This window comes from Silene latifolia, chromosome 4 (genome assembly GCF_048544455.1).
Source record: "Silene latifolia isolate original U9 population chromosome 4, ASM4854445v1, whole genome shotgun sequence".
NCBI lineage: Eukaryota > Viridiplantae > Streptophyta > Magnoliopsida > Caryophyllales > Caryophyllaceae > Silene > Silene latifolia.
The window spans coordinates 109,002,323-109,020,818 of NC_133529.1; the positions used below are offsets into that span (position 1 = coordinate 109,002,323).

At 34.7% G+C, this 18,496-nt stretch overlaps 2 protein-coding genes across 2 annotated transcripts; both read left to right on the top strand.

Moving 5' to 3' along the window:
- The first annotated feature begins 7,462 nt into the window (after positions 1-7,462).
- On the top strand, positions 7,463-9,445 carry LOC141653790 (mitochondrial arginine transporter BAC2). The gene is made up of 2 exons (XM_074461642.1): positions 7,463-7,756; positions 7,993-9,445. Exon 2 carries the CDS (start codon positions 8,095-8,097, stop codon positions 9,235-9,237), a length of 1,143 nt encoding a protein of 380 aa, XP_074317743.1. The 5' UTR covers positions 7,463-7,756; positions 7,993-8,094; the 3' UTR covers positions 9,238-9,445.
- Positions 9,446-13,931: 4,486 nt separating this feature from the next.
- LOC141651902 (protein neprosin-like) lies at positions 13,932-15,705 on the top strand. The gene is made up of 7 exons (XM_074459594.1): positions 13,932-14,051; positions 14,140-14,229; positions 14,330-14,554; positions 14,643-14,798; positions 14,890-14,943; positions 15,046-15,180; positions 15,349-15,705. Exons 1-7 carry the CDS (start codon positions 13,932-13,934, stop codon positions 15,703-15,705), a joined length of 1,137 nt encoding a protein of 378 aa, XP_074315695.1.
- The last annotated feature ends 2,791 nt before the right edge of the window (positions 15,706-18,496 follow it).

Consider the following 18,496-nt stretch of genomic DNA (forward strand, 5'->3'; position numbering starts at 1 on the left):
ACAAGAGAAGCCCCCGAACCGATGATCGCCCAATGCTCAATAATAATTATGGTTAAAAAGTAAAGTAATTATTAGACCTGACAAACAGATCGGGTCGTGTCGGGTTCGTGTTCGTGTCACATATAAACGGGTCACAAACCCTTCAACCCAAATTCGACCCATTTAAATCTCGTGTTGTGTTCGTGTCGACCCACTTACATAAATGGGTCATCAAGCCTCAACCCTAACCTGCTAATTTCGTGACGGATTCGTGTCGTGTTTTCGTGTCATGTCAATATTTGGAAAGTTTAAGTATATTTTTGCGATGAAGGATAAAAGAAAATTAGGACTAATTTAGTAAACAGATCATTCGTGTCGGGTTCGTGTTTAGATAGCTCAACCCAAACCCGACCCAGTTAAATATCGAGTCGTGTTCGTGTCGACCCACTTACATAAATGGGTCATTGAGCCTCAACCCAAACCCGTTAATTTTGTGTCGGGTTCGTGTCGTGTTTTCGTGTCGTGTCATTATTTGCCGGCCCTAGTAATTATCTTGACATTATTCATAAATATATAAGTGTATATATGATAATATGTATGACCAAGAGTATGTACGATACTTTAGAAAAACTTATTTATGCATAATCAAAACCCATGCACAATGAGCTAAATGACGGTTGTTTTTATAGCCCAAAAGATGAACTCTTGCCCGTTAGAAAGACGAGTGTTAAACATCGTAAATACCATGCCATCATTCATATAGTAAATACATGTGTTTAAATAGTTGGTCTAAGCAATACCAAAACGTATGAATCATTAATACTCTCTCTTTACTCCACTTTAAACCAATTCTTAATTAGTCCATAATTCTGTCAAAAAAAACATACTGGTAACTCATAGAAAATAAAGGTGGAGTAAAAGCATTATCAAACCAAATATTAATACTTGGTCAAACACTATTAAGACTTATAATTAAAATAAATCTTAAATCATAAATTTTCCAACAATCCCCCACATGATTTAAGAATTTGAAAACATTTGAAAATATAAATAAATAAGATTTAGTAGTAAAATAAATTTTTTATATGAAAATAATAATAGTGAGCATACAATACCGCGTAATAGGTGTAGGTACCTTTCGGGTTTGAACCAACACTTAGTGTAAGTGAGCTTGCACTCGAAAGAACCATAGTAGTATAAATACTTTGAACTAGGTCCCTTAGATCAAGCTTGGACTCACCACACACACGGCACGGGCAATCGATCAGGTTCTATCTGTGGTGCGCGTTAATGGTCATGCGCATGTATCTTGTATCATGAGTGCCTCTAGGGAGTTGCCCACGTCCCATAGTAGCGACCACACTACGAACACTCATTAGGTGAATCCTCCAAGGGTAGGTGTGACATCCACCCCGCAAAAAATTATGCCTTCGGATTCATTAAGAGTCAATGCTCAACCTTAAACCGTCATAACCAAAATCATTGAGAGCACCTCATGAAACACAATATCACACTTCGCCATAGGAATGAGACGCGGACCAAAATAAAATATCCGCCAAATAAATGGTGTTCTCCTTAATTAGTCCACCCACAGCTTCGTTATTACCCGTTGAACTTCTTTCATGGGATCTCCAATCTTTGAAGACGGGTTTCCACTGCGATGGCTACCACATGGGCAATAAGTCTCATTCCCCTCGACGATTCAATTCTCATAATTCAAGTACGTACTTGCCGGCCGGCTTTTTCATAAACAGATCCGTGATATCACTTTCTGAATATTCAAATAAGACCACCATCATGATGGAAAAACACGTGTCTCAAAGACCACGTCTCAAATAACTCATTTTCTCATCAAACTTTGCGATTTTAGCTTTTATCTAAAAATCTTCCACCACATAACAATGGAATAGGAATGATAGGCGGCTCGAATAATATAAGTATATAGAATATATCTCGATAACTCTTTGATCATTTCGCTTCCAAGCTCGTGGTATCCAATATAATATACACTACTACAAATACAGGCTATAACAACGGTCAAAAACCGTTGTTATATAAAAAAGCGGACGTTGTTAAAGCGTCCGTTGTAAAAGGTTTTAACAACGGTTGGTTTTCTTAAGGAAACCGTTGTTAAAAATATTAACAACGGTTTTAAGTATAAAAACCCGTTGTGGAAAGTGTGACTCAATTTTGGGGGGAAAGTTATAACAACGGGTTTTAATATACAAAACCGTTGTTATAACTAAAGACAACGGGTTGTTTGTAAATAACCGTTGTTGTTTGTTCTTAAAAAATAAAAAAAAATTAAATTAAATATTACTAGATGCATGCATAATTACGGCCCGTTAGAATTCCGATGCATGCATTATTACTGACATCACTGTGCATATGAACGGACAATATGGAATGAGAAGGGTTAGTAATAAGATTTGAAGCAACATTGAGAGATATGATGATTATGGCACAACTTCCTAACATATATATTAATTAAAAAACAACTCAACCCACACATTGCTTAGTATAAATACATTGCATTATCTCAACTAACATTTCCATTATCTCAATATATACATCTCCAAACCCTAACTGCTAAAACAAACTCCAAATAAATAACTCTACTTAATCTTTCAAAACAAACTCCAAACTCCAACAAAATGAATGATTTCATCCTTAAGACTCTTACTATGATCGAGAACAACAACAGCTTCATCCGCCGGTTCCTCCATATTGAGGAAAGTTTCAGGAGCTACCTTGCGGATGCTCGATCCGCACTGAAGCACGCCAAATAAGATGGCTTGACGGAGCGAAAGATTGCGGCTATATGACGATATAGCAACTGCTGAACGGAACCTCCAAATAGCCAAGGAGGAGAGGACGGATACGATAGAGCAGAATAAGATCCTCTATGAAAATATAAGAATTGCATTTTTATATATGTAATTTTTTTTTTAATTTATGTATTTATAAATATATATATATATATATATATATATATATATATATATATATATATATATATATATATTAATTATGTTTATCTTGCTTCTTCATCTTGCTTCTTCATTGTTTTACTAACTAATTATGCGAACAATACTTAAACAAATAACATAATGGTCGATAAAAACATATACATGCAAAAGAAATAAATAGAAAAAGAAAATAATGACGATGAAACTAACAGTGACGGCGAGATTTACCTGATAAATACAGAACGTAAGAGACGATGAAATCAACAGTGACGGCGAGAAGATAAAGCGACGATGAGAAAGAGAGAAAGAGAGAAAGAGAAAGTGTGTGTTTTGTGTTTGTTTGTTCTTTGTGTTTGTGTTTGTGTTTGTGTATTAAGGGTTGTGTTTTGTGGCTGCAGCAGACTTGTGTTTGTGTGGTTTATAGTATGGAAGGTATTGACAACGGTTATTAAACAACAACCGTTGTGAAATATGTTTTAACGACGGTTGTAAAAAACACCCGTTGTCAAATATGTTTTAACAACGGGTTACAAAAGTAACCGTTGTAATTACTTTTCACTAACTTTGCGCCAATTTTGCGCCAAATTATTAACAACGGTTGTGCATGTGTGACCCGTTGTTAAAACTAATAACAACGGTTTTTATAACCATACCCGTTGTAATTAATTTTAGTAAAATTCGCGTCATACATTCTACAACGTCTATTGTGATTTTCGTGAATAATCGTTATTAAAGGGGCGTTGTAGTTGCCTGGATTTGTAGTAGTGATAATAATAATAATAATCCACAACGAAAATCTCCATGATACCGCATCTCCGTAAAAATAAATAGCCATGATACCAAACCTCCGCCATATAAAAATAAATAGCCACGAGAAGGGTCATCCACCATATAAAAATAAATATAATATATAACCATGGTGGCCTTTGGTCTCAAAAATAAATGACCACCTCCCTTTAACATTCCTTCAAGTAAAGAAAGAAAAATACAATTAGTGAAATATATAATTTATGTCCTAAATTCTATGCATGCTTTCACCATATTTAACTAGTACATGTGATAAAATCTCATGAGTATATGTCACCAATTCAATTGTGATCAAAAACCATACACCAAACCAAAAACTCCAAATGTGCTCATTACATTACATATCAATGCCAAATAAACGAGAAAAAGGATTGTACATCGGATGTACTACATCATACTTAATGACTTTTTGAGTTTTTGTGTATTTTTTTCGAGTACTATAGAGTTTATAAATTACATTTTAGTTTTATGATGTCAAAAATCAAATTTTTTTGAGCTTATATGTAATTTTTTTGAATTATAATGTAACTTTTTGAGATTAAAGTTTAAGTAAATAAACTAAAAAACTTTAAAATAAAACTCAAAAAATTTAGATTAAAACTCAAAAAAATTAGATTAAAACTCAAAAACTATATCATCTGATGTACTACATCAGATGTATAATCCACTTACTGCAAATAAACATGGTGATAAGATCAATATTGAAACAAACATTACTCTTTAAGCATTTACAAAACGGATTGACAATATTGAAAACAATAATAAATACTCATAAAACCACATATAAAAACATAATCACCTACTAGATAACATTCACCAAGTTTAAAAATTTCTCATAATCTCCAAAATAAAAGAGTAAATGACTCGTCTAACCAATATTTAAAATACTTGCTCAAATCATAAAACACTCATAATAATTTCCACCAATTTTATTTCACAATTCACAATAATCATATAACTATCATTTCTATCAAAAATACAAGAAAAGAAACAATATAAATCTCAAAAATAATGACAATTCACAAGTGATAAAAACCACAAAATCAAAGAGCCGTTAACATTTAACAACATAGCCATAAAGCCAATTAAATCATAAAAGTCAATATGGAGTAATGTTGATCAATACCATAATCTTTCTCATAACTCCTAAATTAAAGTTGGATTAAAGGCTCATTAAACCATATTGAATAATTCGTTAAATACTAACACTCATAAACAAAATCTTAAATCAAAATATTGTCAATATAATATCATAGAGACACATACATAAAGTAAATCTTCATGTGAGTAAACGTAAATAACTCATAACATAATTCTCATCACCCAAAAAAAAAAAAAAATTAAATTATATATTTTTTTCCACAAACATGAATATTTGCGACCAAATTGATCCGCTAACCACTAAAACTAAAGATTATAAAAACTTGTAGATCGAAAATAACCCCCACATTTACCAAATCCATAAAAATAATAAAATATTCCACCACAATACAATTGTACCATTATAAATAAGAATAAAACTCATGCCATAACATAACCCTTACTATGGATGGATCAGATGAAAAAACACACTAAAAACACACTAATTAAATATTTTTTTTAAGCAGATTGAAATATGAACTAATATTATCAAAAACGCAAGAACACGATGACGGTATACAAACTCCATGATTTTCACAAAACAAACTTTAACAACTAATCAATTTTATTCACTTTAAGGACAAGACTAAATTTTCAGCAGGAAAACAAAATCACAAAGAAGATGAGCTATAAATATTGGGTGAGATACATGCGAGACAATTAGCAAAGTACTATGGAGTATTTTTTAATGCGGCTTTTTACTACAGAGTAAATCATATTTCGTAGCATATTATATACGGAATATCAAATTTCACATACAAACCAAGAACACAAAAAAATTAAGAAACTCAAACAAAGAGTTACATCAAAGTTCAAACAAAAAATAATAGTCTGACAATTTGACAAACTTCAAGCAATGACATGTACGTGTAATTTGACTCTGTGTCAACAATTTGAAATACTAGTTACGTCATTTATGTAATTAACACTACTTACGTATTATCTTCATCTCTACATAAAATTGTAATATTATTTACGGTAATGCATTATCTCTCTTAGATTGTTAGAAAAGGTGGAGCATTATATTACCGTAAATAATATTACAACAATATACAATAATATAAAAGGCATAAATAAAAGAATAATAATATAAAATAGAGTAGAGAAGAAAGATGTAGCCTGGGTCGAATCGCGCTAGACGCTTTCCTAAGAGAGATAACGCCTCCACTGCACTGGCTACCAAATAGTGTGTTCCTCTCCCAAGATACGACAACCCGTTGGACTCCTTCGGTAGCAGCAAGAGAAGCCCCCGAACCGATGATCGCCCAATACTCAATAATAATTATGGTTAAAAAGTAAAGTAATTATCTTGACATTATTCATAAATATATAAGTGTATATATGATAATATGTATGACCAAGAGTATGTACGATACTTTAGAAAAACTTATTTATGCATAATCAAAACCCATGCACAATGAGCTAAATGACGGTTGTTTTTATAGCCCAAAAGATGAACTCTTGCCCGTTAGAAAGACGAGTGTTAAACATCGTAAATATCATGCCATCATTCATATAGTAAATACATGTGTTTAAATAGTTGGTCTAAGCAATACCAAAACGTATGAATCATTAATACTCTCTCTTTACTCCACTTTAAACCAATTCTTAATTAGTCCATAATTCTGTCAAAAAAAACAATACTGGTAACTCATAGAAAATAAAGGTGGAGTAAAAGCATTATCAAACCAAATATTAATACTTGGTCAAACACTATTAAGACTTATAATTAAAATAAATCTTAAATCATAAATTTTCCAACATTTACATCTTACAATGGTAATTTGGTTGTGTAGTTTGTTTCTGTGACGGTACGTGCGTTGTGGTGAGTCGTGTTGGATACACGACATAGTAGCGGAGTGGTCGTGTTAGTCGCATGAGATGGGGCTGGGTTTGCCGTTTAAGATGCACGAAATAGCAGTGGTTTCCTCGTGTGGTCAACACGACATGTCTGTGACGTCGTCGTTTTGTTTGGACGGAATTTCCATGGCTGTTGTCGGCTTGTCGCCATCTCCGCACAAAATGTTAGTGGTTTCATCTTGCTCGCACTGAAAGTGCTCCTTTCGTAATACCTTGAACTGGAATAATGCTACTAGATCTGAATTGACTGATTTTAGTGGGACGAACCTCATTGTTTTTGAGCAGAAGATTGGTAAGCTCATAAAAGTGACTTTGATTTGGATTTTAGATCAAATTCAAGAATGAAGATGAAAGTTCAGTCGATGATGGAATAAACAAAAATTGAAGATGGTTTGGATTCAGTCCATTGGAATAAACTAACGAAAATGGAAAATGAAAATTGAAGAAAGTCTACGATTGAATTTGATTAATTTACGTTGTTTCTTGCTTGTGAATTGTGGTCGTTTATGATATAAAATGTTAAAAGTTACTCCGTATGTAATTAGTTATGAAGTTTTGAGATAAATATAATTGGAAAGTCAAGAGATAAAATAGGTTTAGGGGTAGAATTGGAAAGTTAATGTCAAATTCGGGCGACAGTGCGACACTAAGTAAAACACGAGCGACAAAAAGCATCACGAATTAACACTTTTTATAAGGAAATATTTACATTCTATCTTTGTTGAAACAAGGATTCGCCAAGAAATTCCAATAGGATCTTTCAAAAAAAAAAAAAAGAAATTCCAATAGGAGCGTTAATGTATGTATTCATGATCAAGTTGAGTACCAAAAAAAATGTATTGATGATCAAGTTTAGGTCGTTGGTCAACCGTCTTCTACACTTAAACCCTTCCAAAACCACTTGTTAAAAAATTGTTGAGAACCCTAGATTTCTCAATTTCCCCAAAAGGATCGAATCATCATCATCCGCCGTTGACATTAAATCTACCATTCGTCTTCAGGTTATCATCGTTTTCTTCTCATTTCTTTATCTCTTCCTATTTTTCAATTACCACTCGATTTCTTGCTCATTCACTTATAAGAAAACGGAAATCTGAACTGTTATTATTTATCTATTTCTTAGAATTTGGTCTCCTTCATTAGTTTTTTGTGGAGGTTATATAATGCACATCAACTGTTCGATGAAATGTAAAAAGGAGTAACCTTTGTTTCAACTGGTTTTTCTGATGCATTGCAGGGTGAATTCATTCAAAGTTGCTATCAAATGGCTGTTCCATTTCATTTTTTGAAATCGTATTAGTCATATCCGATCCACGGGATCGTTTTATCTAATTAGTAGATGGATGAACTACTGAGGAACCCAGTTTTTGTAAGCCATGCTCTTGCAGCTGCAGCCTCTGTATCTCTGGGCACAACTCTTACCTACCCACTTGATACTATAAAGACTCTCATTCAAGTCGGTGCTACTTCAAGCAAACAGCTAACCACATCTCAGGTCTTGGGCCGGGTTGAGTCCTTGTCGGGATATTCAGGGTTGTACAGAGGTTTTACTTGGTTGACACTGGGAAGAGTCACTAGTGTTGGTGCTCGTTTTGGGGTCTATGAAATTTTGACCGCTTACTATAAAGATGGCCGCATTGATAATAATGTATATGTTTCCGAAGCCCTTTTGGCTGGGATGGCAGCCGGAGCTGTGGAATCTTTCCTGAACTCACCATTTGAGATGATAATGCTTCGGAAACAAGTAACTTCAGCTGTTCCTATATCTAGCAGTAGTAGTAATTCAGCTACTAAACACATGGTGACGCCCGTGATCTCTAGGTTACTGCCGGGATTCGTTCCAGATAAAGTAGCACTTGACCGTACTGTTAGCCTTTTATCTGTCCTATCTTCGAAAAATCATAATATGGCCAATGCCTTGAGAAATTATCCTTGGACGATTACTGGCTCTGGGAAGCCACCTAGTGCCACCGATGTTAAACGACCTATTGATATCATCAAATTGGAAGGATTGAGGGCTATGTGGAGAGGCCTTCGTGGGGGAATAGCCCGGGATTCTGTTTTTGGTGGCATTTTTTTTGGCAGCTGGCAGTTTTTGCACCTCAGAATGCTTGATTGGAAAGCTGTCGGAATGGATCCTCCTCCTGAGACAAATGACGAAATCGGACCCCTTTCTCCTCTAGCTGTCAGCTTGGCAGCTGGGTTTTCTGGGTCATTGGCAGGTGCTGTTTCACATGGTTTCGATACTTCTAGAACCCGATCTCAGTGCATTGTGCTACCCAGGTATTTGGCTATGGAAAGGAAGCTCCTGAAATGGAAGCGTCCTGGAAACTGGTTTGAAAGACTTACCGGAATCCACCCTGCTGATCGCAAAGTTTTATTCAGAGGAATCTCTCTTAGGACGGCTAGGTGTGGTTTGGCGTCATTTATCCTTGTGGGGAGCTACTTCCTATCTGTGGAACATCTTGTGGCCAAATCATAACTCATCTTGTTAGAATATGGTTTCATTTTCGAAAAAGCCTTCAAACTTTTGTCATGTTTTCTTCAAATAATTTTTTTTCTTATAGTTGAGGTCTACTGTATTTGTGGTATCATTCATTATTCATTTGAACTCACATTTGAATGTAACCCTTTTGCATTTGACAGTTAAGGTAATAGTGAATACAATGACAAAAACACGGAATTGTTTTGCAGTGTTGCGTTGAATATATACATCTATGTGATTTTTCCAAGCTTTTGATAAACTTTGATTTTCAGATAGCCCAACACTTACTTTCCCGTATACTCCATCATCCTATCATTTGTTTACCTATTCTATTTTGGGTGTTTAAGTCAAATGTTTACCTTTTTATTTTAGGAATGCCTTGGATGACAATTTGATCATCCACACTCAATTTGGTGCACTTATCATCCTATGATTGACTCCCTCCTCTTTCCTTGATCTTTGTGCTAAAACCAACGGTAAATAAATGGCTGAGACAGAGGGAGTGTTTCTTACTGTAAATAACGAGTTGGACCAAATAGTTCGATTGGAGTACTTGTTGAACAACTTATTTTTAGGTTACATTATTTTGAACAAATAAAGTTAAGACTAGAGAAATGCTGTAAAGAATATTTCCATCCCCAGGAACTTTTGTTAACGATGAGGAGAGTAATTGGAAACCAGAAATCCTTCCATACGGAGACGATAGAGTTATGGGCTTGAGCTCTAGATCGATATTTGAAGTGTAGCTCAAGCTTGGCTGCAGCTTGAGTTCAGCTCGACTCAAGCAAGCTTATATAGTTGAGTTTGAACTCTGAACATTTTGCTTGGATTAAGAAGTTCGAACCACGCACATTACTAAGTTGATAATCCCCCTTAAACTAAAAGAATAAGAAAACTGAAAATTTTCCAGCCTAAATGCTTTTAACTAGACATTGGGCCTAACTTTATCTAGGTATGTATTGGACCTAATATATGGTCTTTATGTGTCAAAGTATCTTATCAAACACCGCAGCTTTTATAGTTGGGCCAAATTTATTTTATTCATTATTATCTCATTAGTCAAATATATGTATTTTAAATGTCGTAAATTTTCTATTTAAAACATATGCAGATTTTACTCATATTATTAAAATCACTACGTGCTTTTCACTTTTTTATTCTTTAAATTTTTTACTTCGTTTAAATTGTTACTCCGTATATTGTAACAAAAATTACAAAAATAGTTATAAGCTTCAAATACGTAAAAATAAGCATAAGTTTTTGTAATTAAACTAACAATCTTCTTTTTTTAATCATAAACTTATTCCGCTTAAAAATGTAAAATTCGTTCTATTTTAATTCTTAGTATTTTTACACATTAATAATTGTAAAAATAATTACAAATAAAATTCAAAGTTCATTTATATATTATTATTATTAGCTCTAATTGTTAAGTTCTCTACACATGACATTCTAAAATACCGTGCATTCGCACGGGCTCTATACTAGTTTAGTAATAAAATGTTATCTTATTGAATTGTGGTCTTAAGACCCCATTATACTAAACATTGCTATGCAACTATGGGACTAGTCTCAAGACTCAAGAGTCGAGACACAATTTTTTTTTAGATTATTTTATTTTCAAGAATTAAATATAAAGAAAACTCATTTAAAAAAATTGTAAAAAGGCAAATTATAGTGTTAAAAATATTGAGCTACTCGCAAGCTTTTCGAGCCAAGCTTGCTCGGCTTGACTCGTAAAGAACAATAGCCGATCTCAAGCTTTGAGTCGAGCTCGCACGAGCCTAACTTTCACTGAGCCGGCCTCGAGTGGCTCACGAACTGTCTCGTCTCATTATCACCCCTACTGATGAGTCAAGGTGTAGATACCCGTATCCGTCACGATACTTGTATCTGCGGACTTCCGACAAATACCCGATGATGATATGACGCTAATATATGAGCGGGATAAAAGACAACTGATGAAGTCGGTGGAGTTTGATTTACGATGTAATTCAAATTAAATGAATTTATTTTGATTGCACTTTAAATGAGTTTTTAATGTTTTATTTATTTTGCAATTAATTTTAAAGTTTTATTTGAAAAATAATTTTTTAGCAAATTATTTTTGATATATTTTAATATATGCATTAATTGCATTGGGTTGTGTATAATTTAGTCTTAAATTCCTAATTCAATACCAAATATGGAAGATATTAAATGCTTAAATACAACCCAATGGATTGTATATATCAAAACCCTTAAATTTTATTCAAATAATTTTGATAAATCAATTTTCAAAGTTTATTGTTCGTTTCCGTTCTCGTTTTGAGCTAAGTTTAAAGCGAAAAGGAACTCAATTTTTAATCCGATTTTGACTTGATTCATGCACTATCCTAGGCCCGATTCCCGATAACCGTCACAAATCACCACTCCCTCCTCCATTAGCAACCCTAACACCACCTCAAAATCAGAGCAAAAACCATCACAAATAATCCTAGAAACTACACGTAAAATAGAGTAAAGACACAACCTCTGTTTTCGTGTTTTTAAGAGCATGCACAATGTAGAGTGTTTACCTACCTTTTAACTTTCTCTTTCATGGCAAAAGGACAACTCTTTGTTGTAGAGCCCTTTACAATTTCCTCTTAAGTTCAGGTAAACTCCCTACACAGAGGCTTTCTTTCTTGGCTCCTATGCCACCTTTGCCTTATTTTATTTGTTTTCTTGTCTCTTGATTTATTATTGTTTACTTTGAAGGTGTAATATAATATTATAAAAAAATTGGTAAATATATACAGTGGGCCCAAAGAAAAGTAAGAGAAAACTCTTCATTGTGCTGAAATACGGGTTTTAACTTTAAAGAATGATAAAAAGAGAGTTGAAGGAAAGAGAAGATGAGGTGTCAAAAATATAAGAGCAACTCCAATGGTTGCATTTAGGGACTTGCTTGCAATTACTAAAAATTGTCAAGCGGTATGCTCACCATTGGAGACGAAAAATATGATCCTGCTTGTAAGCCAATGTAGCTCTACCAAGCTACATGGCTTGACATTTAAATGGAAAAAAAAAATTAATTTAAAAATAAGAAAATAATTTAAAATATAATATTTATTGTCATGTGAGTCATTTTAAACTACATGTATTGTAGTTTACCATTGGAGGACGGTGTAGCTCGAAAACTATGTTGCTTAGAAATTTGATGTGGAAAGGCAAACTACAAGTCCTTGTAGCTTGTCATTGGAGTTGCTCTAAGATGAGGGAGAAAATTAAAAGGGAAAGGAGATAACTCTTTGTTGCTCATGCTCTAACCCGCCTAAAAGCCTCTTACCTCTCTCATTTGACCACCCTTAGGACCACCACTTCAAGTCTTCAACCACCACTGAAAACTTCACACTCCCACGATTCCGCCTACACGTAAATTCAAGGAATATTCATTCGTATTAATTGACTAAAATTTATATCCCATGTTTTACAACTTGCTTATTTTATGTATTTAAATGTCAAAAGTGGAAAATGTTCACTAAGATAAAACATTAAAAAGGGATTTGGATCCTCTCCATTTCCTTTCTCTCCATTTCCTCTCACAATCTATTTTATTAATAATTATCCCTTCCACTCCCATTTTTCCTTTATTTTTATGCGTAAATTGAGAACCGTTAGATATTGCCAAGATGCGATCCGGACCATTAATAAGAACTTGCCTCTCCATTTCCTAAAAGGAAATGGAGAGAAATTGTGCTCATTAAAAAGCATGTAACATGTCATTTGCCGTAAAAAATGCAAAATAAATAAATATTGTTCTTGGATAAACTTAATCAGTAAGGATCATCTGTCCCACTTTTGTGTCTGATTGTGTGTTTCACTCCACTCATCTTTTAGCACATTACTTGTTGCAAAATAAAATATTGCAATAATTATATTAATTGTTGATGTGTTAGAAAGTGATTGGAGTGACACACACATTGGGACACCAAATGGGACAGGGGATCCCCACTCAAACTTAATAGGCTGTGAATTTATATTTCACTAAATTGACAATTTTACTATTATGAAGTTGAGTAGGTCTCATGGGAGACGGTCTCTTAATAAGCTTTATTGAGAGACTATTGTACAATTTTAAGAAAAAGTGGTACTAAAGGTAGTACAATAGGTACAAATCATGATTAATGATAAAATGGGTACATTTATTAGGTAAATAGGTACGAAATTAGTATGTCACGATCAACAATAAAAAGGGTACGAAATACAAATAAAATGGTATAAAAGATTGGTCTCTCAATAACTTAGTGAGAGACCATCTCTCCCAAGTTTTAGTGTATGAAGTTTTTATAAACATTTTGTGAAAATTCATAGGTGTTATACTAGTTTGCTATCGTATCTTCTATCCACACTAGATAGGATTGGTTTAGTGTAGGCCTCAAAGCAATGTAAAATCTTTTATTTCCTTATTAATTGGCAGATTATTTCCTTGTTTATAACGTACAATGTTGTTAGTCATATCATAAATCATAAATGAATTCCAATGCATATGAAAAGATAAGATGAGAAGTAAAAGGAAATCATCCCAAAAATACATCCTTAATTAACATGCACCCAATTAAATACCAAGTATATATCTTCAACTTTTCTTATTCTTCTACTAATTCCCAACTTCAGATTTTCTTTAATCTTCAAACATTATTCAACTGCATTTTGTACGTGAAAGGAAAATGATTTCAAGTAGATGTTTGATTATTCTTTGCATCATAATATGTTTATGTCTATCAAATTTTGTGGCAGAGGGTAGGAAAGGGAAAGTTATATCTAATGATGTTGTCAAGACAATTCGGGTAAATATTATTGTTTCGCTCTTTTATCTCCATCGATCTTTACTTATTTTTAACTAGTCATTATTCATATGATTTGCATTATGCGCAGACGGCAGATGGAGTTTATGATTGTGTTGATTTTTACAAGCAACCCGCGTTCAAACATCCTTCATTAAAGAATCACTCGTTCCATCCACAGGTATATATCTTTTATCCCTCTTATTCAACTTAATTGTTTACCTTTATTATTTTAGTGAGAACGATCATTTTTTTTTAATGTCATTCTTAAACAACAATAGATGAGGCCTTCTTTTAGGCCAAAGTGGCTAAAGGATACTGAACGGTCTGAGAAAGTAATATCAATGGATATTACACTCAAGGGAGCAACTTGTCCATACGGCACTGTTCCTATACGAAGGTTTAACGACGACGATGATCAAGCTCGACAAAATGTGTTGCGGCGACAAAGTTATGCTCAACTCGGACAAATAAAATCCAATGCATGGTCACCATCTAATATATACGTAAGTTTGTCTTCCCATACATATACGTTCTTTGTCATTTTATACTGAATAATTAATTTACTCTCTCCGTTTCAATTATAATGTGTAGTTTGCAATTGGACAATCTAAAAGCGATATAACAAAAGTATACAATGGAGTTGCTTCAACGCTCTCCATTTTCAATCCACACGTGGAACGATACCAATATTCTTCAGGAGAAATCATCATCAAAGGCGGAAATGATGCAATCATTACTGGTTGGACCGTAAGTATTCTATTTTATTTGTTTCCTTATTATTAATTTATACCCTTTATTTTGAGTATTAAATCAATTAATACGTGACTAATGTCCTTAGGTGAATCCAATGGTGTACAAGGATAATCTAACTCGGTTCTTTGTATACACAGTTGTAAGTTTTCATACAAAATCGTAACACAAAAATTATCAAATAATAATGTCTGAATTATGATTTCTTTGACTAATAATCTTTCATTTTTTAATGAATTTATAGTCGGGAAATTCACATTGCATGGGTTCTATGTGCGGATTTATCCGAGTTCGGCCCGACATTCCCCTTGATTTTGTTATCAAGCCAATATCTGATGTTGCAGGAACCATCTATATACTCCCCTTCTTTGTTTACCAGGTATTATTGCAATCATTTTCACATACGTTGATACCAGGGACGTAGCAAGGAAAAAATGGCAACTGGGGCCAATTTTGCATTTTTAGATTTATATATAATTAATATATAAATGTGTTTTTAAGAGCGTAAAATAGACGCATTTTTGATGTCGTTGATACACAATAACAGGATCCATTGAATGGAAACTGGTGGCTTGAAGCCGGTCAAAACTATACACAACTCGGATTTTGGCCACAACAATTCTTTCGCGGATTATTCAGGTCGGGCACTTACGTAGCATGTGGAGGAGAAGTATACGGGCCTCCAAATGAAGGATACCCGGCAATGGGTTCGGGTTATAAACCCAAATCAAATGACCCGGAATGGTCATACTGCCAAAATGTTCAAGTAGTTGACGAATCCCAAAATGTAGTGTTTAAGACTGACTTGGAACCTTTTACAAACAGTGGCGCCCATTATGATGTTAATGTCTACGAAAATGGGAAACGACGTTACGTTTTCTACGGTGGCCCTGAGAGATATTGATATGTGTTATTTACATCTTCGTTTATATGTAAATTTTGGAAATAATTGTTGAACTATTTCAAAATTGGATAATGATTAATCTAGTGCAATTACTAAATTGAATTTACAATCAAAGTAACAATTTCAAATTCGAAACTTACGTTTGATTCATTTTGATAAGCATATGCCTTTTGCAAAAGAAGAAAATGGTTTGTAAACTTTAAGGGATATTCTGCGGTGTACCCTTGAGTTATTCGGTTTTCTATGTTGTACCCCCTTTTTTTTTTTTTAATTCTACATTGTACCCCTAAACTTATTACTTATTTCTCCATCATAACCCCGTTAACTCTCCATTAACTTTATCACTATCAAACGACCGTCTTTAACATTTATCTTGACTTATTAATGTTGTATCACCATTCTATATGAGAAATATTACAAATCACTTTTAATAAGCACCAACTACTATTAAAAACATCTTTTATGATTCATGACATGATAATGGAGATTTTTTTAACTTTCAGTTAGTTTCGTATACTATTTCGTGCGTTAAAGAGTAATTCGGCGAACTAATAAGTAAATGAGTAAGTTATCGAGTAATTTTAATGATAAATAGACGATAGCAAAAACAATAAATAAGGTCATGGTATAGACTAATGTATAGAGTTTAGGGGTACACCATAGAGTATAAAAAAAAGAAGGGGTACAACGTAGAAAACCGAAAACCACGAAGGTACACCACAGAATATCCCAAACTTTAATTATCGTACCAAAGGGTGTCACCTGTACCGACATCAGCCTTTAAAAAAAAATGAATCTACAAACGCACATACGAACTCACAATGACTGTCAATGTTCTCACAATTCAATTAAGCGACTCCGTTTGATGCAGGAGCTAGTAACCAGGACAATCAACTATTCCATGGTCAAGCAACTCAGGCAACAACAGGCCACAACTACTCCTACCTGGCCACTGATCAGTCTACTTTGCTGGGTCACAAGTATCAGTACAAGGCAAACCATCAGCTGCCACCATGGCCAGCTGATAGAACACTCATGTGAGCATCAAAAAGTCCTAAGGAGCCAGGCCCAATTCTTATTGCAAAGTATTGAAAAAACCAGTCTGAAAACAAGTTGCAGAAAAAGGGAGATTCCAAAAAGTAACATTGCCATTTATGGACAAACCAAGAGGGAGCTGTGTGAGGAGCTTCTTTGGCTTGAGTTTCCATAAATCAGAAGATACCTTGATCCCAAGTCAAGACCAAAGGAGACCACTCGTCCTCACATGAACAGAAAAAAACAACAACTGCCACAGAAAAGCATGAAAGGCAACAAAGATGTCACTGTCACCTGACTGTCCTCTGCAATCTCTTTTATTTTCACCCTAGTTTACATTTATGATCTTTTGCCGTTGTAATATATTATTTAGACTCTTGTCCTCATGTATGGGACAATCCTGGCCCTTAGATGAACTTTCTTTTCATGTTTAACCTAAAAGCAATGCCTATATAAGGACCCTTGCATCAGACTGTTAGAGGCAGCTGATTTTATGAATGAAACCTGAGTTTACTCTCAATTCAAATCTCTTAAATCTTATGTTTAGAAGCATAGGTTAGAGTCAGGCTTATTAATACTCTGTGCTTGCTGTGAGTATTGAATAAGAACCTGGTAACAAGGTGAGAACAGTCCTGTGCTTGCTGTGGATTGTTTGAGCTTTGTTGTCTGTTTCAACTCGAGTATTCCTGTGTTAAGCTGTGGTTTCCTTGAGTTAAACATCCTAAATTGTTAAGTTAACTTCTTGTGCTTGCTGTGGAAGGTAGTTAAACAATTATATCTCAAATTTGTCTCCTTTATTCCACACTTTCATCCACATTGTCAAACTGCTCCTTTCAGTTCAGGTTTAGTAATTTGTTTAAATTACTTCCGAGTCTCCTAAAATCCTACAATTTTAGCAGAATTTAGCTAAGGTGTCAAGGTTAATTACTGCAAATTTTCATGAATTTAGGAGTCCTTTAGAGTGCATAAACCAAATTTAAAAGTTAGTCCTTTTTCTGCAGTTTCACAAATTGTCAAAATTATTGTAAAGAGTGGGTGTTTACACATCACCGTTAATCATCTAGATCATATAAACGTATACATAAATTCCGTAGCAGCTTTGGCATACTCAACATGAGACTTATTTAATCTTCAAACGTGGCTCTCTCTCTATAACCTCCCCCTTCTCTCTAAAAAAAAGAAAACCCTAATCTTTGCTTCTGACCCGCCGCCTCCCCCTTCCAATCTCTTCCCCTCCTTCTCCCCCTACCCATCGCCGGAGATGGGGTCACTCTTTGACCCATCTCCGGTGATTATCCACGAATCCTCTTGATGGCGGCCCCATTATGGCTTGATCTCACCCCCCTCTTTCTTCGGTTCGTGATTTCCGTCGTCCTCGTCCGGTGGGTTTGACTGGGTTTGTTGTGGTTTTGCTGAGGTCGATCCGTTCGGCGTGCCCTTGTCCTGTCATCGAAGCACCGCGTGCGATCCAGGGGTGTTTCCCCTCTCCCTCGCCCCTTTCCCCACCCCTGGTAAGTCCCGTTGTCTTGAAGTCGCCGGTCGTCGGTGTGTCTAGTCGATGAGCATAGCTCATCTGGGTGGTGTCTTCTGTTAAGGGTGTTGTGATTTGGGACGATCTGGTGTTTCCCCTTCCCCTCGCCCCCTCCCCCACCAGATTGGTCCAAGTTCCTGGTGCTCTTTTTTCGGTCCGATGTGTTTAGGTTGGTTGGGTTACACGTGTGCCGATGGTCCTGGGGGGGTTCGTTTTAGAATTTGG